This window comes from Ursus americanus, chromosome 11, assembly GCF_024610735.1.
Source record: "Ursus americanus isolate L20-20 chromosome 11, mUrsAme1.1.p, whole genome shotgun sequence".
Taxonomy (NCBI): Eukaryota; Metazoa; Chordata; class Mammalia; order Carnivora; family Ursidae; genus Ursus; species Ursus americanus.
In genome coordinates this window covers 28,853,682-28,878,245 of record NC_142137.1, presented here as the reverse complement: position 1 = coordinate 28,878,245, position 24,564 = coordinate 28,853,682, and the positions used below count along the sequence as shown (strand labels likewise).

Below are 24,564 nucleotides of genomic sequence, written 5' to 3'. Positions count from 1 at the left end.
CGTGATAAGAAAGCAGCCACACCCACGGAAGACGCTCGGTCTGTCATCAGTCTGTCATGGTAGCAGCAGTAAAATCCTCCCACACTCCAGCTTCTGATGGTCTGGGGGCCCTTTGGTGAGGAGATGATTCCCTTTGTTCTACTGCCTCCTGACTTTCTGTGCAACAGTCAGGCATGCTCTCTCTTCTTGCCTGCCCTGCCCTATCACTCTATCATCCATGACCGCCTCATTCATGGTTAACATGGGGAAGGCCCACGGAGCAGCCAGAAATGTGAATGGCTATTCTCAGCAAATGCGAGGTTACCCAAGCCACAGGATAAATAAACGTGGCTATTTTTCCTCTTTAAAAATAGTCATTCTGTTCTTTTTTAAGACTTTGAAATACAGTATAAATAGTCTATATTGAGCACTGAGTATATGCCAGGCTAAGTCAATGCTTTATTTACATTATTTCATTTACTATTCATAATAATTCAGTGAAAGAGGTATCATTGACCCCTTTTACTTTACAGGCGAGGAAACTGATGTCCGGAGAGACTATGTGTTTGCCAAGCTCCCAGAACTATAAACAGACCTATGATTTAAATCTCATTTCATACAAAACCCATGCTCTTCTGTATTATGCATTCGGCCTCAAAAATAATAGTATCTGCAAAAAGAAGATGAGGAGAAGGAACTGGAAGCACATATTTAATCAACAATCAAAAGTTCATGGGTCTTGGACAAATACACTCTCACCCCCACCATTTAGGCCTTTCCCAAAACCTGAGCAGGGCGTTATGGGTAGAGAGAAGAGGCCCAGGTCAAATACAAAGTGTGAGATTGATTGACAGTTAGTGAAGAACAGCACGTAATCTTTCAGAAAACAAATGTGAATAATTTTTGTGTACTGAAGAGGTCTATATCAGAAGTCAGAATATGATGCACATATTATTGCTATTATTGTTATTATTATTATTATTATTATTATTTCATTATTACTTAAAGCTTTTTCAAGGGAGAATGGGACAAGATAATTGAACATCATTTTTCCCTCTTAGACCCTAGCCATCTTGCCTCCCAATATCAGTCTCTTCAAGAACCAACCAACCATCTTTTTAAGTACTTTCACTTAATTTAGTGGGTTATGTGGCAGATGATCATAGTTCAGCTTACTGGTTTATTATCATACTACCTTTATATCTTAAAATGAAAACATTACAAATACTCACAGATATATGAGAACTTTTTGTTTTTACCAGCTTTGGCACTTTTGTCTCATATCATTTTATTGTTCAAAATCAATGACCTTCGGGCACCGGGGTGGCTCAGTAGGTTAAGTGTCTGCCTTTGGCTCAGGTCATGATCCCAGGGTCCTGGGATTGAGCATCAGGTTGGGCTCCCTGTTCTTGTGGGGGCGGGGCGGGGGGGGAGGTCTGCATCTCCCTCTCCCTCTGCCCCTCTTCCCTGCTTGTGTTCTCTCTCTCTCTCTCAAATAAATAAAATAAAAATCTTTAAAAAAAAAAACAATGACCTTAGCATCAGATAGTAGCACTTTCACCGCTTCCCCATCACCAAGTGTATGTAACGATACCCGTCATATGGGATTATGGCAATGATGAAATTAAATGAGATAATTTATGCAAACTTTTTGGCACATAGAAAGTACTCAAAAAACGGGAATGTCATCTCTCCTGCTCTGAATCTGTGTCCTTTATTTCATGAGTTTCCGTGTGGTGTAGATGTGAAACACAGTTTTGGAATCCGTGATGTCCACATACAAACCTTAGCTTAGCTTTCTACCAGCTGTGTGATGTTGGGCAAATGTCTTAGTCTCTCAGAACCCCTTCCCCCCTTTTTTTGTAAAAATGAAATAATAGTCCTTTTTCCCAGGAATTCTGTGAGTCTTACAAAATAACATATACAAAGTATCTGACATACAGTAGGTACAAAATAAATGAGTGTTATTTCTTAGGTAAAATAACTTCTGTCCTATAAAACAGAGCTAATGATTAGGTTTTATGAAAATGTTTTATTGCATGATTGTGATAATTTCAAACATCTAGAGACTTACTGGGGTTTCATTTTATGGTTGCTTCATCTAATCCTTTTTAAGCCATGTTTGGGTCTTGTGGGAATGTTTAAAGCTCCATTATGAAGCCCAGGTAAGCAAAGGTACCTACCAGCTGCAGTGACCACTGACCCCTCCACAGGGGCGCCCCACACAACTGTAGCCAACTTCGTCCAAAGTCTAAGAAAGGTTACATGACTCACACAGATGTAGTAGGCATGAGATTACAGGCCTAGAGGAAGAGGCCAGGGCTGTGGGCAGTATATTTGACAGGCTCATACACTGCAGGCCTTGTTCCGAAGCCCTTACAAAGCACCTCTTTAGGATGAAAACAAGATGTTCTTTGTAAATAAAAGTTCATGCATTTGTGTAATGAAGTCATTTTCCAGCGCTGCAGTAAAAGATATTCTTCTCCCCAGCCCTCTGGGTGAGGACTGTCGGGAGGAAGAGGGTGGCCAGCCATCTCAGTGAAGATAGATCAAAGAGTGAAGCATTCCATCTTTAGAAAATGAGAAACCTTGCTCAAGAAAGTGGGCGCCCTCCCCCTCTACCCTCCCAGCGACATTGCCTACCTCTGGCTCCCGCCCCTGCAATCTCTTTCCCACTCACTTCCCTGCAAACTAGGGGGCCACATACGAGATCTACATAAATACAGATAAGACACCGGGCACCTTGACTAAATAAGAGATGTGAGGGGTCCCTTGGAGGGTCTCCAGTCTGAGAGGGGAGGGGGAGGGCAGGCCAGGGAAAGGCCCGAGCTCCGTGTGTGAAATGCCAGTTGGAGTGGGAGGGCCTGGAAGTGGAAGGTAAAAAGGGAGTGGTGCGAATGGATGTGTGGAGGAAGGCAGGACAGCGCAGCCCTCAGTCCCCACCCGCCGGGACGGGAGGTGGCAGCCGGGCTCTCCCCAACCCGCTCTGCCTTCTGATGCTCAGCCTTAAACTTCATCCATCTATACGCCCTTCGGCCAGAGCCTCTGGGGAGAGGGAAAGCGGGAGAGAAAGTGAGAGAGGCAAACAGAGGGGGAAGAAGGCAAGAGGAGAGAGAAGGGGGGAAGGGGGACTCCCGCTCACGCTCTCTCTCTCCCTTCTTGACTAAGTTGCTCGTCGGGCCGCCTTGACTTCCCACATCTGGACACGGCGGAGGCCGAGAAGGTAGAGCGAGCGAGGCACCGCCGCCCCACGGGTGGGGGTGCGGGGGAACCGACGAGGACAAGCAGCCGCCGAGCCCCGGGCAGAGCCCCGCTGGATGTCCGCGGAGAGATGGCTGTGAGCTCAGCCCGCTGCTCCGTCCTGCCGCTGTGGCTCCTCTGGGGCGCTGTCTGCGCCGCCGCGGCGGCCGGCACCGACAACGCTTTTCCTTTTGACATTGAAGGGAGCTCAGCGGTCGGCAGACAAGACCCGCCCGAGACGAGCGAGCCCCGCGTGGCTCCCGGAAGGCTGCCGCCTGCTGCCAAGGTACAGTGTCCCTGCCATTGTCACCCTGCCCGCGGCACCTGCGCCCCGCGGGCGCCGCACTCCCGTCCCTCTCTCTCCCCTCTTCTTTCCCTCCCCCATCCGCCCTGAGAGTTTCACCTGCACCAGGTCAGTTCAGAAGCTTGAAGAGTTTGACTTTGTTAAGTTGGATTTGGACGTCGTGAGTTGCGAGTTGAGGCTTTGGAACATGTCACTGTTCGAACTAGCGGAAGTGCATGTGTCCTGTGTACTCCGAGTGTCTGCTCAGACTGTCACCTGGGGTGGCAGTGGCACTTCTGTGACTTTCTGCCACTTGTATGTCCCAGGAGAGTCATTTTTGTCAAGCCACAGCTCCTAATGTGTGTGCCCTGTCACTGGCTTCCTGTTCCTCTGTGATGTTGGGACAATGGAAACAATACTGTGGGACCAATCCTTTTGTCATAAATCTAACAGAAGGTTCTCGGCAACAGGGGAGAGTGAGCCAGTGGCTGAGGGTGATAGGATACTACAGAATCTGCTGGGAAGCTGCAGAGCAGATACTTTAAATAGGCAGGAGCCACTATATTCCAGAAGCAAGAAGTTGTGATGAAAACCAAGCCCCAACCCAAAAGTTAAAATGATCAGGATATGCTACTGATGATATGGTTATGCAAAGAGCTGCTGTTTGAATACCTTACAATAGCTTTTATGTTGAAAGCACATCCAAATGTAGAAATTGGGTAAAGGAGGATGAATCCAGAGTAAGTGATTTAAGAGTCCCCTGAGCCAAGAGGGACAACAGCATGTCCAGTGCGTGGGAGATGCTAAGAAGGAGGAAAATGAAGTCACCTAAGTTCATGGGAAAGGAAAGAGTAATGGACCTAACATCACACACACTCTCTCTCCCCCCCCACACACACACACACTATAGCTATGGGTCCAACAACTATAGAACCAAAGCAGTCATGTGGATTGACACCATTTCTAACAGAACTGAAGGCTGGATTATTGCTATTAATCCTACTAGTTTTTAGTAGAACTGTAGTTCTTAATTATTACTACCAAAATAAGGTGCATGAAGATGGTCCTTCTCCAAGAGGGAGTCCCACCCACACCCCCCAAAAAAGAGGGAGAGTAGGTAGGACCAGAGCATGCCAACCTCTCACTGTGGTGCAAGAAGTAACCTCTATGTGAAAGAGGGGGGCAGGCTTCTGCTCAGCTTCGTACTCCCCCGGCCTGAGGAGAAGCCAGGCCAGTAGAGACACCAATGGGAAGGCATTGTTTTTCCACAGGCTGAGAATTACCCCCCACCCCCACCTCCACCCCCTGAAGCATTATTTCCACCTGTTGCTTTGAGCATGGAAAGTCTCAGAATGAAATGCCTAAGGGTAAGGTTGCCCTTTTAATAAGATAAAATACGAGACATCTAATTAAACTTGAATTTTAGATAGCAACAAATAGATTTTTTGTTTATGTCTCAAATATTGTGTGGGATGTATTTTGGTAAAAAATTATTTACTGCTTATCTGAAATTCAAATTTAGGCATTCTGTATTTTTATCTGCTAATTTTAAAGAGATGGGCACACATTACTTTTTGTAACGCTCATCCCACAAAAAGTAAGAAAATAATTATTTGATTTTCAAGGAACCTTAAATGTATTGCTGAGACCCTGAGTGATTTCTTATATACGCTCAGTGAAATAGTAGGAAGGCAGCACAGCAGAGTGTTTTGGATGGCAGGCTTTGCACTCTGATGGTCCCAAGTTTAAATTTCAACTTACCTGCTCCTTCCCTGAGGCAATTTACAGATGCCCAAATTACAGAGAAAAAAACCGAGGCTTAGAGAAAGTATTGATGCCTACTTCATACTTCCTACAGTTACTGTGATGAAATTAGATAAAATATACAGAAAGAATGCTTAACACAGTACTTGGTATAGCATACATGCTTTGTACATTCTAAGACTTACTATTAGTATAAAATATGTAGATGAATAGATTAAAAGAAACCCTTATTTGGGAATATTTCTCAGAACGTTAACTTTATGGTGATATTTTACTTAATATTGGTATATCTCTGTTTGTCTATAACTTTCCAACCAGAAAGAATGTCCTATAGTGAGTTAAATTTGTAATACTGTTAGAGTCTAATAGGTTCAGAATGCCAGTTGAGGCTTTTGGTTTAGGAAAACAGAAAGAAGCTATTACTCATTCCAGAAGGGTCAAAGTATATGATGTAGAAAGGGTGGGATTGGAGTAATTATGTTCCCACTGCATAGTTTCACATAATACCTCCAGTTAGCCTGTGGTCCCATGGCGATCCCTGTGCCCCAGCATTCAGATTTCCCATGCTCTTTAGAGCCAGTAAGGAGACCATAAACCAAATACATTCTGGAAATGTAATAACTTAGTCGAGCCACTCTGCTGAATTGGTTCAGGAGATTGTATTTACATCTATAGGCAGAGAGAAAGAGACCATGGACACATATGACACATTATTCGTGGGAGGTTCGAGATGTGGATAGAGGGACATTCTAAAAATACATTCATTTTATTCGACTTGGATTTATATGAATGGTTATTCCTCAATTTTCCTTCTAAGTGAAGGAAGAAAAATACTAAGGCAAGCATGGAGCAGTGGGAGGTGCTTGGCTGATAGCCCTCCAAACGCTCTCCAAGCTTCTCGACAGCAAGGTTTGTGCCCTCCCCACCCCTGGGCCCTCAGCTCTCAACACAGATCTGGTCTCCCACACATTGCGGTGCTCAGTGTGAGTTAGGGGGTCAAAGACATTAATGTGCACTGAATAGAAGGATGAGGAACCCTGGCTGACCAAGAAAAAAAGGTCCCTCCTTTCCTTCTCCAACAAGCCCAAACATCCCCCAGGATGCAAAGAGTTTGAAAAGAGTAGCACCCACCCCACCCATAACTCTGTGCTAATGGGTAGGATTTTCCCACCTCCTGCTTTTTTTTTTTCACAAACTGTTTCCTGAGTCCATTATTGCTGTGTTTGAGGGAAGAGCAATGATTCTCAGTAGGTGGGGGTGGGCAAAGGGGAGACTGGGTACTTTCAAAAAAGTATATTCACTATTCTAATATTTTATGTTTAAGAAAAGAAAGCCGTGATTTTATCACACACACTCTAGCAAGTAAAACTAGGCAAAAGTGCCAATAACCAATATGGATATGCAAAAGAATTGGAGGGGGTAGAGGGATGGAGTCGGGAACAGTTCCCAAGGAGAGGGTATCAGAATGTCCTTGGCAGGAATGACAGTCTTGTCTGTCAGAAAGAAGCAGGCATTCTATAAGGTCAAGAACACTAGGTTAGAGGTTGCCAGTGTGTGGCTCGGAAGAAGCTCCACCCAGAGACTCAGCAGAGTGGGGGGGCTTCGCTGGAGGGGCAGGGTGGGAGGTGGCGGGGGGGAACAGTGCCGTGACTGCCTTTGGGAGATCACTGAAAAATTAAGGGAAATACATGACAATATTGAGCAAACTTTTCTCGGAGAGGAAAATGGGAATTTACCTCCTGGTAACTTGACTGGGCTTTGCTGTTGTTGTTGCTGCTGTTGTTGCTGTTGTTGTTGTTGTTGTTGCTGCTGCTGTTGTTGTTGTTGTTGTTAGCTTGCATCGGAGAAAATCAATGCCCCATGAACCACATGTGCAAACGTGCCTCACACTGGACACACTTACTTGCTGGCTTTAAAAATGCACTATGCTCTAGACTAATTCTGAGTAACTTTTCCTCTAGACTTTTTTTATTGTTGATACGTGATCCTGTGCTCCAATGTAACAGGGGCCCTGCCACTAAAAGACTGCAGCATGTTTATTAAAAGGCAGCTTAGATCTCCCTTTGCTTATCCTTATCTTGGGCCCTTACTTTGAAAATGGCCTGTTGAATCACATTAAGTCGTTGGCCTGGGCCATCATTCTACAGGGCTGCTCAACAGTGCGTTTAGGTAATGTGAACCCCCACGGGCAGTCATCATTTCCTTCACTTAATATCATCCAACAAGCAGGCTTGGAGCCTTACCCTGAACAGAGCAAAGAGTAGGCACCAGGAGGGACAGAAAGAAGGCAGAGTCACATCCCTACCCTCAGGGAGGAAGCAATCTTAGAGTGAAAAATATGTACACAGCCTCTCTATAAAGCAGAATTAATTCATATTCTGTAAGAGTGGCTAGAAGCTAAGGGCCATGGGGGTAATGTGGAAAAAGATCACTCTTGAGCCAGATCAGTGGGACACAATCACCTACTCACCAAATACCACAGAAGGTTCCTGGGAAACATTATTTTAGAAGGACTAAATATAGTAGTGGCAGCAGTAATAATAATAGCAAGGCTGGTGACACACGCTCATTGAGTATTTACCACATGCCATACACTAGTCTGAGCATTCTCCGTGAGTTATGTTCTTTTTATACCCTCCTAACAACTCAATGGGACTTATGGATCTTATGTTGCAAACATGGAAACTGAGGCACAGAGCATTTGCCCAGGTACGCTACCTGGTAAGGGGCCCAGCTAGGAAGGAGTTTATAAAAGTAATTCAACCATGCAAGAGCATCTAGGAAAGAGTGCTTAGGTAACTAGAACTACCTGTGGGCATAATTCCAGTCAAAGTTTCGGGAATTTCTTAAAATAAAGCTATATAAAATGCCATTCATAGACTATTTGTGCAATGCTTGCTAGATGAGTAGCGTAAGTTGCTTAAAATTTTAGGATTACCAAAGAATTGAGATAACTTCCTTCTCCAGATGAGTCTACCCATACTTTTTAAACTACTCATATAGGAAAGACAAAAATGAACACTTATCGATGTCTACTATGTCCCATGAAACTACATGTACTATCTTTTGTAATACTCAGTGAAATTTGTACACCCATTTTCATAGATGACCAAATTAAAGTTTGGAAATGGTAAGTACCTTGCCCAAGGTTACCAATCCCATTCTCTTTTTCCAGCATATCACTGGGTCTTTTAACTCTAGAGTTTTCTTGCAGCCCATCTTCCTTTTATAAGTATCTTCTAGTATGTTTCCTCTACATGATGCTATAGTCTATATTAGAAGATGCTGATTTAGATTAATAGGGAGAGAATTCAGAACAGCACCACCTACAGGAATACATGGCCTATCTTACAGAATCTATTCTAAAATTGCTGGAAAATAATTTCATCTGCTGTAGTTCCAGAGTTCTCGTATTTAACCATAAGGTTTTTTTTTAATTGTGGTAAAATATACATAACATGAAATTTTCCATTTTAACCATTTTTAAGTGGCATTAGGTACATTCACCTTGTTATGCAACCATCACCACCATCCATCTCCAAAACTTTGTCATCTTCCCAAACTGAACTCAATACCCATTAAACAATAACTCCCCATTACCCCCTTCCCCTGACCCTGGCAACCATCATCCACTTTCTGTGTCTATGAATATTACTACCATAGATATTTCATGTAGGTGGAACCTACAATATTTGTTCTTTTGCACCTGGCTTATTTCATTTACCGTAACGTCTTTAAGGTTCATCCATGTTGTAGTATGTGTCCAAATTTCATTACTTTCTAAGGCTGAATAATATTCTATTGTATGGATATAGCACACTTTGCTTACCCATTTATCTGCTGATGGACATTTGGGTTGTTTCTACCTTTTAGCTTCTGTGAATAATGTCACTGTGTACACTGGTATACACATACTTGTTTTCAGTTTCTGCTTTCCGTTCTTTGGGGTATATACCCAGAAGTGAAAATGCTGATCATATGGTACAGGAGAAAAAAAATTAAAACTTGGATTCTTACAGAGGCCAAGCAAAACATTACCGGGCAGTAAAGGAATACACCCTGGGAGTGGTTAAGGCCAAAGTGACAGGAGAAGAGTTGTCTCTTCCAGACAGGCAGCCACCTCTGTGTTGCTAGATCTTCTGTTTTTTTTTCTAGAGAAAACAGAATCTGGATTCTTAGGTAAAACTGCTGACTCAATTTTTTTTAATACCCTGTGGCATGTACATCTGATGGCCCCATTCAGCCCAAGGGCTGTTTATTCGCAGTCTCTGCTTAACAACATCTGAAATTCACCTTTCATCAAAGGTACAATGTGGGCATCTAGCCAGACAGATGTGCTATGAATTCAGCTCCACTACTTTCTAGCTGTTTGACTTTGAACAAATTAGTCCATCCTTCAGAGGCTCAGTTTGTTTGATTATAGAACGAAGAGAAATTGTACTTGCCTTGCAAGATTGTTGTGAAGTAATACACATAAGCTGCCTCACAAAGTCTGCCTTCCCTGTCTCTTCTGCACCTCTCTCCTCTCCCGTTTTCTTCTGCTATCTGTTTTTATCTATCTGCAAGTTAAGATTTGTTTTATCAGGGGTGCCTGGGTGGCTCAGTCCTTAAGCGTCTGCCTTTGGCTCAGGGCGTGATCCTGGAGTTCTGGGATCGAGCCCCACGTCAGGCTCTTCTGCTGGGAGCCTGCTTCTTCCTTTCCCACTCCTCCTGCTTCTGTTCCCTCTCTCTCTGGCTGTCTCTCTCTCTGTCAAATAAATAAAATAAATCTTAAAAAAAAAAGATTTATCAGTTTATTTTTATCTAAATTTTTACTTCCTCTGTAAATTTGATTACTTCCAACTTTTCCTTACAAATGTGCTGATTATCCAACATTGGAGAACAGGGAGACTGTAGTTTAACCTTTTTTTTTTTTTTAGATTTTATTTATTTATTTGAGAGAGAGAGAATGAAAGAGAGCAAGCATGGGGGGGAGGGGCAGAGGGAGAAGCAGACTCCCCGCTGAGCAGGGACTCCCCTTGCCCTCCCCAGGATCATGACCAGAGCCAAAGGCAATCGCTTAACCAACTAAGCCACCCAGGAGCCCCTGTAGTTTAACTTTTGTAATTATTGTATCCCTAAGGATTCTTTAAACATAGCCTTTCATCAGCGATAGGATGATCTGGGCAGTAAAGAGAAATGAATGAGTTTCCTAAAGCCCCAAAAGCTAAACAAAAACCCCAACATCATTGATATGACGAGGACTATAATCTTTTTTTTTTCCTTTCACAATTAAATTCTCAAATCTGACTTGTCATAGTTTTTTGAATATGTAATACCAAAAACACTCCTCTCCTTTTGGGTTTTTCCTTGCTCCAGGTAACCAAAAAAATATATGATGGCCAGACCTAATTTTGAGACATTTGATTGATTAGAAACCATTAAAATCAGACTACCAGTACATTATTGAGTTCCCAAGTTGGCATTTCCAAACAACTACTTATTTGTTTTCTGGAACCAGTAAATCTGCTGGTTCATTGAGATGTAGTGACCACAGAGGAGGATTTTTAAATATCTACTCCAGCATTTGCCGAAGAGAAGCATTCTTTTTTGAACTGTTTTCTTTTTTGCTCCTAATGTGGTAAAGTTAAATTCTGGGAAATGGTTTACTAAAGGGAAGCTTAACCACAGATGTTTGTAATTCCAACTTAAGTTTCCCATCAAAGTCTTAATGAAATTCAGCTGCCAGCAGTTCGGCTCTGAATCTGAGTCTTTTTATCATGAGAAACTTGGGGAAAACAGCATTCCGAGGCTGAATGGGAGTGGGAAAATGTCCATATTCAAGCCCCAACCCCCTGCATAAAGAAAAAAAATACATAAAGAAACAAATTCTGTTTTCAAAAAAAAGAGGACAGAGATGTAGGTCAGACATACTTTGAGGAATATGCAATTTGACCCTCTTTTCACTTCCAGGACTTTCTTAGTTTGTGTGTTGTGTTTTGGAAGGAGCTAAAGATCCAGGGTTTACCTAACTGGAGTGGAATACCTACATTTATGGCTCCATGAGAACTGATGGGTTGGAGAGATCCCATACCACCAACAGCTGCATGAGCACAAGTCGCTAGCAGACGGGAGCAGTAATTCACACTGTATACTACAGCTGAAAGGACCCTTGCGTGCAGTGCAGACTTCGTGCGTTTGTATTTATTTTGAAATCGCCCTCCATTACTTGAAGTGGCGTGATTAGTTTAAAGGAAGTTAGGGAGTCTAGAGATCAGAGATGTCTTCACTAAAACTGGCCTCAGAGGCGACTGGTACATGCAGTAATGTTGTCTGTTTACACAGTGAATTACAACGTGTCCTACTGCACTTACACAGCTCCGTAAAGCCAAATGTCGGCCCGAAGGAATGTGTAATAGAGACACCAGCAGAAGGCAAGAGAAATGTCCAATAAGCCTCACGGTGGGATACGAGGGCTGTGGAACCGTCTAGCATGACAGCAAGAGCCAGAGCACACATTTGGGATCCCGGGCTTAAAATTGTGGCTGGACGCTTCTTCCACAGTAGAGTTATTCCATGATGCCTTTCAAGCTTCAAACTTCCAGGCCACACAGGGTGTGTTTCCCCCTTGAGGAACAGTGGTACGATTTGACAAGCTAAGAGTGCCCTAAATGTAACCTCTCTTCCTGCTGATATGCCATGAGTCCCGGGAGCAGCAGAGTGAGTCTGTCATCTGTGATTCTGTGGATCCCCCGGTCACAGGTGAGGCGCTAAACGCGTGTTATTCAGAGACTGAACAATGCCTGGAGATGAGCAAGTGTTTGTGGTGCATGAATAATCGCCTCATTCTGTATTGTTCCCTTGGAATTGTTGTCTCTCGTGATCAATGCCGGGAGACACCCTGAAATTCTATCTATATGAGACAAGCCCTGAAGCCCCTATTGCAGCACCGAATTCAGCATAAAGGAGGCCTGTCCTAATGCAGAGCCAGTGGGTGGTTATTACTGGAGGTATAACTATTTTACCTTGCGGTGTGAACTGTAAAATCAAAGAGATCATAGAACGTTAGATCTAGAAAGAGAGTTTAGAGATTCAACCCCCTCTCATTTTGTAGATAAAGAAACTGAGTCTCGGGGGCAGGGAGGCTGTTGAGGACACAAAGCTCATTCATTAGCAGCAGTGGCAGGAACTCTGTCTTCTGACTTCCAGCCTATGCTCTTTCAAACTGTTTCAATAGACTTAATATAGCTATATTATAAGATATATAGAGATATATGAGAAAAATTGCTTCTAATATACTATTACTCACTTTACTCGTTGTGGTTTCTATTTATCCTTAAGTTGAATGGTCTGTAGGAGAGTCTCATGGACAAGCCCTGGATATGAGTCTGGAGCCAACTATCCCGGCTATTGGTCATGCCACTAACAACCAGATCACCTCACCTTTCCCAGTTGAAGGAACCTGGGCAAGTCCCTTCACCTCCTGGGTCCTCAATTTCTACAGTTTAAAAAGAATAAAACAAAATAAGCAAACAAAAACAAGGTTATTTCTAGCAACAAAGTTCTAGAACTATCTCATGCTAGTTGAAAGGAAGCTGACTTAAGGAATAGAATCACTCAGGGTCACAATGATCACAATTGCGGTCCTAGTTAGAACCCCAAGACTGAAGCGCCTAGAGCCTGAGGGAAATGCGGAGTCCTGATCTGGGGGTAGGGGTGGGGAGGTTTTGGCGGGTCTTTTTCCCTGCTTCCTAACAACTCCAGGTGTGGGTCTGAGGGTGGCCGCAGGACAGAGCACGGGCCCGGCCGGCTGCAGTCATGAGTGCTTCCAAGGTGACATACCAAGGAGGCTTCTCAGACAGCATTAGCTGCAGACACCTAAGTGTGTCCAGTGAATGTCAGTGGTCCCCCACACCTAGGTTCCTGGGTGCTGCCACCTGCCCCATCCAGACGCTTCCGGATGACCCTAAGCTGAAGCTCTACACGGAGACACAGGAAGGATGATGTTGGAAGATGCGAGGGACATGGAGAACTACTGAGGCGAGACCTATGTCCTTGTATCTCATAACAGTTAAGGGACACATGACTAGGTCCAGCGAGGAGGATGTATTTTCTCTCAGTGCAAAAGGAAGGGAAGGTCGGTGACGGATTCTTGATTCATTATAAACATCAGCTGAAGTCACTACATTGCCGTGTGCACGGGGCAGCTGTCAACCGAGACTTCATGGAAAGGTCAAGAGGAAGCCTCACTTGATAACCTGCTCTGGACCAGGCAGAATGCGACCTTTGGAAGCAAATATTTTCAAGGACCTTTCTGGAACTCAGAATCGTCAGGGTGTGAGGGACCCTGGAGTGTGAATGCCCCGATTGTTGCTGGCTGGGGGAACAGGTGTCTAGGTCACCGTAACCGAAGCACGGCCCCAGGAAGGTGATATCAGCACTGGAGAGGCTGGCCTTGGAGATGCAGACTCTCAGTGGCACCCCAGGATCGGAGCCCGCATTTCCACCACACCCTCAGGTTGTTCACATGCACACTAGAGCAGGAGATGCGTTAGCCTCTCAAGGGCGGCTGGGCTGGAACGTTAATGGACTTAGAGGAAACTGAGAATCCAGAAAAGGGAAGCTTGTCTCACGTAATTCTAGGGAGGCCTAAAATAGAAACCCAGATCAAGGCTGTGTGAGGCTAGGGAGAGGGCTCACAGGCCCACACAGGTATTAGCCCTTGGCCAGAAATGCTGCCTATAGAATAAAAAACCAGTTCAAAGCAAACGGCTGCTTCAGGGCCCGTAGGGAAGCTGAAACCATGGCCCACACACCGTAGGAGCTCAGGAAGGGGTTTTTAAGACACGAACTGATAGGGAAGGTTGCCTACTTCCCCCTACTTCCCAGCACCCCTAGCCTAGAAACAGGACCTGTGGAGACTCTGTGTCCTTGAGGAAAAGGAAGGGGAGGCAGGGGAAGAATTTACTTGCAGCATCTGCTTGAAAATAGGGTGTTGCCCAGACTCTTCAGGAAAGAGCGGAACTGTAATGTTTCCCTTGCTAATAAGGGAAGTTTTCTAATTCAGGATAATGTGTCTTCGGGGAGTGAGAAGTGCGGTCTTTGTCGTGGGCTAGAAAGATGTTCAGAGATACGGAAGAGCTGGTACCACAGAATGAAAACTGCCAAGGCTCAAGCTGGTGCTTTTCTACAGAGATTGAGATCTGCAGGGAAGATCGGGCTCTGTGCCTCTCCTGAATCAGAGGTGGCATCTGCATTTGTAAATCTCAGAGTGCCTGACAGTAGGTCAACTAACAAGGGTCCCCAGTATCGTCCAGGAATGCCGGAGAGGACTTAGTAGTTGACAAGTCTATAAAGAATATTTAAATTACTGGTATGTTTCTATTTTGACGCTTTTTTTTTTTCTTTTTACTTAGAGAGTAAACCGACTTTATCATCTCAGGAACAATGAGAGGTCCTTCTTTAGACATAATAGGAATAAAAATGGACATAATTTCTGAACGTGTCTGTCTTCATGTTTCTCCAGCTGTGTGAAGCATTAATCATTTCAGTGGGATCCTGAGTTTACCTCACAGATCTATGACTGAAAAGAACTTGATAGAAGGATAAGGCAAGAAACCGAAATGTGGTGAAAGCAGGACCTTGGAGGAAATGATTAGACGAAGTATGTCAATCATAGGAAAACCGAGTGAAGGCTTAGCAACAGTTTACCTTTTAAAATTTTTCTTTATAAGTGACAATATGAAAAGGGAGTTTAGCAACAGAAAGGATTCAAGTCAGACCTAAAAAGAAACATAGGCTAGTAACTCTTTTTTTAGAAAACAGCATGTCTGAAAAAAGGAAGTTATTCATTCAGCACAAAAGGATGAAGAGCCAAGTGCTGAGAAGCCCCAGCAAGCCACTGATGGGTCCATCTGGAACAGACCCAGGTGGTCTGTGCCCTCCTGGGCCAGGAGGAGAGCTGTAGTACGCACGGCAAGTGCATTGTTACCCTGGGAGAGGGGAATGTATGACGCTAGTGGCCCCCCAAATTTTCACACTCAAGAACCTCTCCTATTTCTCCTATTCCTCTGCCTCCTGTTTTGAAGTAAGTTGTCAATTGTATCAGTCTGCTAGGGCCGCCATAACAAAATCCCACGGACTGGGAGGCTTACATAACAGAAATGTATTTTCTCACAGTTCTGGAGGCTAGAAGTCCAAGATCAAGGGGCCATCAGGGTTAGTTTATGGTGAATCCTCTCTTCCTAGCTCACAGATGGCCATTTTCTCTCTGAGTCCTCACCTGTCCTTTATTCTGTGTATGTGCAGAGAGGGAGAGAACTCTCTAGTGTCTCTTCCTCTTGTGTAAAGATACCAGTTCTGTCAGGCCTTACCCTTACGACCTTAGTTGACCTTTATTACCTCCTTATGGGCCCTGTCTTCACATACAGTCACATTGGGGTTAGAGCTTCAACACAGGAATTTGAGGGAGACATAACTGAGTCCATAACACCTACCAAGTGAAGTGTGTTAAGCAATAACTCATTTCTAATGAGACACGTTAATTAATATCTGCAAAAGAGAGCTTCTGATAAAATAAGATAATCAATGTTAACACTCTGCATTACCTTCAGCCAAAAGCATAAACAAGCACAAAACTTCCACATTTCATTCTGGTTGTACATTTCGTATGATTGTGTCACCATTAATTTTAAGTAGATATTTTGAAATATGGAAATGGTATGCCAGACTCTATATTGCTATCCTGTATCCCTTAGGTGTCCAGGGACATCTGATGGATCTGCATCAATATCTTTACTCTCTTATTTTTAAAAAAGTTCCTGCTATGTCAGTGAGTGCCACGTATGCTACAAAGATAAACAAAACATAGTGGGAGAGATGAAACAAGTACAACAGTAGTGTAATAAAGCGAAACTGATACGTTACAAAAACTCCTAGAGGTTTTAGAAGAAAGACTCATTCTTCTAAAGGACAAGCAAAGCTCACAGGTGACTTCATAGGAGAGCTGGCCTTTGAGTTAAATCTTAAAATTGAGGGAATTTCAAGGTGAAGGGATAAAATGAGTAAAGACAAGAGACATGGGTTTCTTCTAGAAAGTGATATAATCTCAGCTGGTAGGACTAGACAAGAGGGAGCCACTGAAGATTTCAAAGTAGAGAAGAAACTCCGTGAGAGCTGTGCTTCCAGATCAACATTAATCTGGAAACAGGCTATTGGATGCTTTAGGCAGGAGGCAGCAGAGAGCCTGGACTCAGTCACCTCTGTCATGCATTGGTAATTATCCAGGAGAGAGTAAAAAAGGCCTGGATTTGAATGGTGGCCGTAGTCTGGAAAGGACAGAACAGATGCTGGGGTCATTGTAGAGATTCTATCAAGATGACTTGCTGAGTGTTTGGAGAGCAAGGGTGAGGGGGAAGTCAGAGGGGCTGCTGATGTTTGTAGAAATGTATTACATCATGGGAAGAAAATCTCTTTGGAGACTTTTTAACACAAGACCTACTACATCAGTGACTTTTACGCTGAGGCTTTACCGAGAAGCCTTGGCTATAATTTGGGGTCAGGGGGGCTGAGCAGCAGGAACTTGGGGCTTTGCTTCCTTCAGCCAGAGCACCTTCTTTTTTTTTTTTTTTTTTTGTCTGTTTTATAGATGAATTCCACATGATAGTTCACTGGGGATCAAATGGAGATCTCTACTCTAACATGTTTGAGAATCATTTGGCTGGGGGCTCCCACATCGATATTCCAAATCATGACAGTTCTCCACAATGTGACCCCAAATCTTGTTCCAATCAGTGTCTCCTCGGCAGTTGCCGGTGGTGCACACACCTGCCTCGGGGCCAGGCCAGGCTGCTGCTTGCACAGAGCCCCTGATGCACTCGAAATCTCCAAACAATTGCTACTCCTCTGAGAGTTATTTTTATGCTTCCTGTTCCTTGTCTGAAGATATTTTTGGCCCTTTCCTAGGAAATAAGGAAATTCCACTTTTGTCTCGGTTATTACCTGGAGGTACTGAGGACAACTAACAAAGGAGTTTTGGAAAGAGGATAGGGTGGTAGTGAGTAGACCAGCTCGCTGGTATCTTTTGATCCTCACAGGAATGGTCAGATGTTTGCTTCGATGCTTTTTCTTTTTAATCCAATTATTCCATTGCCATAATCATCATCTTCTTCCAAACTACAGTTTCTTATCTGTACTCTGAGCTAAAAAAGATGGCTCTTAGTCTTACTCTTTCCTCCCTCCACACAGTATTGTACCCATCTGTGGTCCTTTTCTCCAAAGACCAAGATGCTTCTACATAAATGTTATGTCTATGAAAGGGGAGAAAATAAATATTAAAAACTGTACTTTACTTTCTCACTTGACTAAAAATAGTGACACCTTAAGAATTTCACAGTGTCATAAAGACAAATTTCAGCTTGTTTTATTTTGTTTATGACATATATGCAGGACACCAAGGGAGAACTATCTTCCAATGAGTTAGGAAAGCTCTCTATATCTCTCATTCCATAGCTTGAAGAGTTCGTCTTTTAAAAAGCTATTGATATCAGGGGCACCCGGCTGGCTCAGTTGGAGGAGTGTGCGACTCTTGATCCCAGGGTCATGAGTTTGAGCCTCATATCAGGTGTAGAGATTACTAAGAAAAATAAATAAACTTTTTTTAAAAAAGCTAGTGATATTAGACAAATGTTATTCACAACTGCCAAATATTGGAATTTCCAATGACTACTAACTCAATTGAGAAATAATGTTAATACTTAAACAAAGCTTCCATGGTCTACAAGGTGTATTCCTGCACATTTCCGCCTTTACTCCTTGCAACCATGTTACAAACCAGCCGCCAGGCCAGGTGTTACTGATGTAATTTATGGAAACATGGGAGATGTCAAGTGTTTTTTCCAAAGTCGCATAGCATGTAACCTTGTTGAGACCACAGGAGATGTTATACAATTATAGACTGTTGATATGGGAAGAGCCTAGGAATCATTGTGCCACTAATGTCATTGAAAGAGAAGGAAACTGGAGTCAAAAGTTAAGTCACTTCCTCAAGGTCCCACGACAGGTTTCTAGAACTGGGGCCAGAACCAAGTTTCCTGGCTCCTGGAGCAGTCCTCTTGCCCTGCACCACAGCATGGACGCCATCACCAGGACAAATAAGAGGGATGAGGAACACCTGGTGACCTGTGCACTGGGACACGGAATGAGCAGGATCGGACAAAAGCATATCTGTGTTTACTTTCTTATTACGTCTTATGCCACCACGTATGCCTTAGTCTTGAGTAATTTAAGTACTAAAATATTAGAAGTTCCCTTAGCCTTTTGATCATGATATTTATCCCAGTTTTGAATTTAATTTATAACCATATCATTCATACCTTTTCTTTCATTTCAGAGATCTTTGCATTGGCCCCATATGGCTATTGGCCCCTTAAATTCTGCTGCTAGCACCTGTACTTAGAAAGAAGGCTTTCAAGTGCAATAAGATTTCAGAATTTCTGGCTAGAGTTCTCTGATGCTCATAAAAAATAAACAACACATCCTGGATCTTAAAAGGGAGAAAGAAAAAAAAAAGATCTATTTCAAAAACGAACAATGACCCTTTTGTCTCAAAACAATTGAAGAGCTAATTTTAAAAATTCCCGGGCCACATCATGTCTGCCATTCCCCCTACAACACGATCATCATTCAGGTTTCCACATGACTTTAAGAAATTCCCCTGTCATGAAACAAAACAATAGTAGCATGAGAAATTAACGAGGAAAATGTGGGGGAGCACCAAAGTGCTCTACTCTGGCAGTCATACCCAGCTGGGACCTTCCCAGCCCGCTTTGGAACAGTTCAGAGTTTCAGCCTCTTCACTTCGTGAATACCTGTTTCTCAAATAAAATCTGCCAATGCCCAGCAGAACTGCAGCTGGTGAAATCCAGGGGATGTCCCATGAGTAACATCTGCTCCCATGTGCCCTGAATCTCATAACGAGTATTTCAGGGGCAAAACAGAAAGGTCCAAGGGAGGCAGGACGGCTCCTAACCACCACCCACCCAGGGGTCTGTTTTACAAATGGCGGGCACCGTCGTCCCCTGCCCTCTGCCCTGGTCTTTGGCGTGAGGAGGATCCTGGGCACGGTGAGAGTAATACTGTATTTAAGGTGATACAAATATCTTCGTAAGGTTAGACTAATAATCTTTATGGGGGAAGTATAATGTTCCTTGTAGGGTGTTTAAAATCTCTTGGTTTTATTAAAGGGCTGGATTCTTCCTACTCTCAAAGAGTATTTGTGATTACTTTGGCAGACAAAGCACATTTTTCCTGTGACCTGTAATATATCAAAATGTTCAGTGGAAATAAGCATTTTGGTGGTTTTTGTTTTGTTTTTTTCTGTAGACTATCTTTTCGTCTGCTCTTACACTTTAATTATTTTGAAAGCTAACAAGTGTGGGACACGTTTTTTAGTTTTAAGACATTAGTCTTCATCTCAGATGATCTAAACTGTGTTTTGATTTTCCTTTGATTACAATCTCTCTCCCTTTTTTTTAATCTGCTAACATAAGCTCATATTCAACTAGAAAATTTGCTTTCTCCTCAAGTTCATGAGTCAGCATAGATTTCCTTCAAGCATAGTACAAATCATGTAAGAAATTTACAGACTTCAAGAAAGAAAAAAAAAAAACCTGAATAGTAGTTGAGGCCTTAAATGAGGATAGTTTTTGCTCTATTTCAGCTGCTCAGAGACTGGGTTATTGACAACAGAGTATTGAAAAACAAGTTCACCAGGTTCTTGCTTTAATTCTGGATGGGTTCTAAGTAACTTATAGCTACTCGGAGGGCCAGAAAACCAATGTCTGCTCATCTCACTTTGGGCAAATTTCACTAGAGAGCAGAATGAAAAAGGATAAAATAAAAATCCTTTCTTTTTATAGTTGAATGACATTCTCCCTATGCATAAATTGTAACTCGGAAATTATTGTCAATTCCAAACTTCCTAAGTTTAAAGCCACATGGGAGGCACTTTTGGAGTTCTGGTGAGCACTAAGAATTACTGAGGCTTTTAGGCAAACTTAACACTTACTTCGGGGTTCAGGGGATGCCTCCAATATTATCTATGATGTTTGAAGAGAGAGAGAAGTATCTCTGTGGGAGTAAAGTGTAAGCAAGGAGGCTGCTAAAGATGTCACTTGAGTTTAATCGTGATATTAAACTAATCTTTCCAAAGAAGGTCCCAGAAGTAAGTCCATCTGGTGCCTTCATTGAGGTAGATTACCAGGAATGAAAGACGTCTGCTTTGAGCAGTAAAACAATAGAAGGCACAAAGTCTGAGCTTCTGCATCTTATGGGCAAGGACTAAAAACGCCCTATGCTTTCCAGCCTTTCAGCCCCAGCTTTCCTCCTCCTTCAAAAAAAAAAAAACAAAAAAACAAAACCCAAAAAACAATAAACAAAAAGCAAAACAAAACAAACCCCCCCGACTCTACACAATAGTTACCTCCTCTGAAGAACCATTCTTGATGTACATTCCCCCACTCCCATGTTAAAAGTAATCTCTCCTTCTTCACGCTCTCAGCATTTCTCTGTGCCTCCCCTCTTATATTATGATTCTTAGTACATTCTACCCTACATTATGGTAAGACACATATGCCCCCATTGAACCCCTGGGGCCAGCAGTGTCTGTGATTCACCTTCTGATTCCCCAAATTGCCCAACCAAGTGCCTTCAGTATGAAGTTCCAGAAAAAAAAAAAAAAAGTTTATGCATCCCTCACTTACTCTTAAATGCCTGCTTTGTGCCACACCCTAAACTGGGCCCCAGGTGAACAGCATTACGTGAAACAAAAAGACAGAATGAATAAATGACCGTACCGAAAGCTGAAGGCCAAAACAGTGCTGAGTCTTTTTCTTGTGGCATGTGTACATTCTGACATAATTTGGTCTGCAATCCTCATGGCCAAATCGACATTCAGCTTGACATCAATAGTGAACCATGTGTCCCTAGGCTACTCGTTCCAGGAGCTCTGCACTGCGGGTGAGAATGCCTTTTAAGCTGAAAGCTTTGTCTTTCCCACTGTATATGGAAAAATTGACTATGCGGTTTCATAGAGAAGGTCTAGCGAAGAAATGTTTATATTGGAACAAGCCCCATCTCTAAATCTGGGCTTGTTGCTGAATGGTATTTTGTTTCCTTGGATCAGGGAAGGGGTCTGGAAACATCTGTAACTAAAGTATTGTTTTAAAATCAGCACAATTTTTCCCCCTCAAATGATAGATAACAGAATTACTTTAAATCAAATGGGCTCAGCCTTCCTCCTCTGTTTCCGTTCGTAAATGCGTATTATTTTGTTGTCATTACCGTGGCTGCGCACAGAATAGACTCGTAGCATTCGAGGCATTGCTTGCTCCTTTGCAGATATTTTGATACTAGTTTGTATACTTTCCCTTCACTTGTATAACTATGCTTGAACAGACCAGCTATCACGATTACAGTAGTTATCTGCGACCAAATTTTAAATGCTACAGATAATATCAGATTGTAAAGTGATTCTGAAACCATTCTCAAAATCTTTACTAAAAAGAAATGTGCCGATTATTTGTGCCATTTATAGATGTAAACTCGAATGAAGTAAAGTTTTATATTAGGCAGTATCTTACCAAAATTACAAAATAAAAATTTTAAGGGAGGGAAGTTGGGGATAAAAAAATCGAGGAAACATTCCCAAATAACATGAAAAGAGTAGAAATTTTATACCAATTGTGAATATCATTCATGTTCTAAGAAGAACTGAAGTAGTTTATGGACAGTTCATGATATTATAGTTAAAATTTTGTTAGTATAGATTAACTATTTGTTGGAAAAGTTTTTGTTTTGTTTTGTTTCTTTTTAAATTAGCTCCCCACATTATGGGGCTAAATGTTCCATATGTTCTAAATGTTCCTTTCCCATGCTTTCTATAAGCACTTGGTGTTTGATATATTTATTTATGAACTGTTTGAAAATGGCCCTGTCATCAGAGTCCGTGAACAGACTTCGATCTTGCCCTGAAGGTTCATTCTTCTGAGCCTTTTAGATGCTTGACACATAGCAGAGATATGAAATGTTTGTTTCATGAATTCTACTGCTCACATTTTACAAATTTACAAATAAGAACACTTGGGGGTAAAGTCTCATTGTCCCTTGCCTCATAAAATTTGTTTCATAAAATATATCAATGGCAGTGTGTAGGTTCAACAAATAATCCTTGGGGCGCCTGGGTGGCGCAGTTGTTAAGCATCTGCCTTCGGCTCAGGGCATGATCCCAGCGTCCTGGGATCGAGCCCTACATCAGGCTCTTCCGCTATGAGCCTGCTTCTTCCTCTCCCACTCCCCCTGCTTGTGTTCCCTCTCTCGCTGGCTGTCTCTGTCAAATAAATGAATAAAATCCTTAAAAAAAAAACCCCACAAATAATCCTAAATTTTGAGCCCGTCCCAAGCCCTCTGTGGGATTTAGCCCCCTTCAGTGCTGAAGGACAAAGGTGTTGGTTTCATAGCTCCGTCAAAATTATAGTGATGGTATTTTATTAGTACAATTTATGGGTCATAGTCTTCCTGTTAGTTAGGGCCAGATGTGTCAAGCTGCCATACATTCTGCCTAACCAGACATCTGCTTCTGATTCATAAGGGGAAACACCTGCACACATGCTGATGTATATTACACAAAGGGGCATCCTTTCCCAAGGCCCATTGTCAGATCCCTCAAATGGAACAAGAGAGGTGTCAAGGACACAGCTGGATGTCATACGACCAGCTTCTAACAAGGGTTGACTACTCTAATGAGTAATCTACACTATTTGCTTCGCAGTCCATTTCTATCTGCACTACGTAGAAACTGTTAAAAACTGAAACACCAATTACAAATTACTATATTTAAATTAATAATAATTGCCATATGCCAAATCAAGCAATTACAGAGGGCTGATGGGCAATGTTTCCTATCCTGGCTGAGTGCCACACACAAAGCAAAGCTGAAAAAGGCTTAAAAGTGTCCTCTCCCATCACCTGCTCCCACTTCTCCATCCCACCCCACCCACCCCTTCATCTGCCCTGCCCAGGGAGTGGTATTAATACGTTTCGATGATGTTGGCATTCACCTGTGAGACCAGAAGATGGTACTAGTGGAATAACTTTAATGAGATTCTTGACAAATCTGATAGCCATGGGCAGAGTTGATTTTTATCCCAAGACAGATCTGTGAAAGGCAGAGGAGGACAGTGTGGGCCTGTCTGCAGCCCCCAGAAGAGATGTGAACTTCCGCAACCCCCCTGCAATTCTGAACCTCATTTTCTTCACCATCATCAAGAAGTGTGGCTTAGAGAAAGGAGGACTGAGGGCTGCACTAACATGCTCTAGGCAAATGGTTCTGATAAGCCCCTTACTTCTCTAGGTCTCAGTTTTCCCACATTTAAGATGAGGGGCAAGACAAGGTAATCACTAAGATCCTCACCAACTCTTGAGTCCTGTGATTCTGTAACACCAAGATACGTTCAGGACATGTGTATTAAGCACCTGCTATGCAAGGCACTGAGGATACAGCGACAAATCAGACAAATCCAGTTTCTGTGCTTGGGGAGTTCAGTCTTCTGGGGAGGAGAGACAGTGAACCGGTAATTTCGGGTGTCATTGCTGAGCTGCGTGCCATAAAGAAAGAGTGACAGCCCCCCTGCGGGGCCACCAGTTAAAACAGACGGTCATGGCACAGAAATATCTAATAGGAAAGGAGGAAACTACTAGCTGTTGAACCCCTTGCACGCCCTTCTGGACTTGAAATGCACAATATTAGTTAATCCTCGCAGCTACTCTAGGAGATAATATTATCCCTTTTCCAGAAGGGGAAACTGAGACCTCACGTTAAATAGCCTGGGTGGTAGAACCGGAACTGGAATCCAGATTATCTCATGCTTTCCACTCCTCCAAGTTGTCTCCAAAGGCCATGACTATGGGGAATTATGGTTGCTGTAAGGAGTAGGTGGTAGTGTATCATATCAATGCACATGGGAGACCAATCAGCAAGGTCTAGAAGTTGGGGGTACCCTACATGCAAGAGTATTTGGAGGAGAAATTGATGCACTCATTCAACAAATATTTCCTGAACGGCCCCCAGATGCAGAGTTCACAAATGAATGAATACATGTGTGTGCATTTCTAAAAATGCCAAAGAGTAGATTTCCATCATATTCTGACAACTGGGGGTGCAAAATCTAAAGAAAAATTACCTAAAGGTACATATTTGTATGTAGAGAGAGAAAGAGAATTTGTAAGTTGTTGGAAGAATAAGAAAGAAATAACACATTTGA

At 42.9% G+C, this 24,564-nt stretch overlaps 1 protein-coding gene across 3 annotated transcripts in view; it reads left to right on the top strand.

Moving 5' to 3' along the window:
• The first annotated feature begins 2,887 nt into the window (after positions 1-2,887).
• Positions 2,888-24,564, top strand: part of LAMA4 (laminin subunit alpha 4) — a 141,471-nt gene continuing 119,794 nt past the window's right edge. Inside the window, exons 1-3 of one of the 3 annotated variants that reach the window (XM_087865405.1) lie at positions 2,889-3,051; positions 3,148-3,202; positions 3,423-3,505. Coding sequence is in view for 2 of the 3 variants with exons in the window: in XM_045798503.2 (XP_045654459.1) it covers positions 3,311-3,505 (195 nt within the window). In the remaining variant the exon portion in view is untranslated. Of the gene's footprint in view, positions 3,052-3,147; positions 3,506-24,564 lie in introns of those variants that run through there. The other 2 variants (XM_045798503.2, XM_087865404.1) reach the window with 2 other exon arrangements.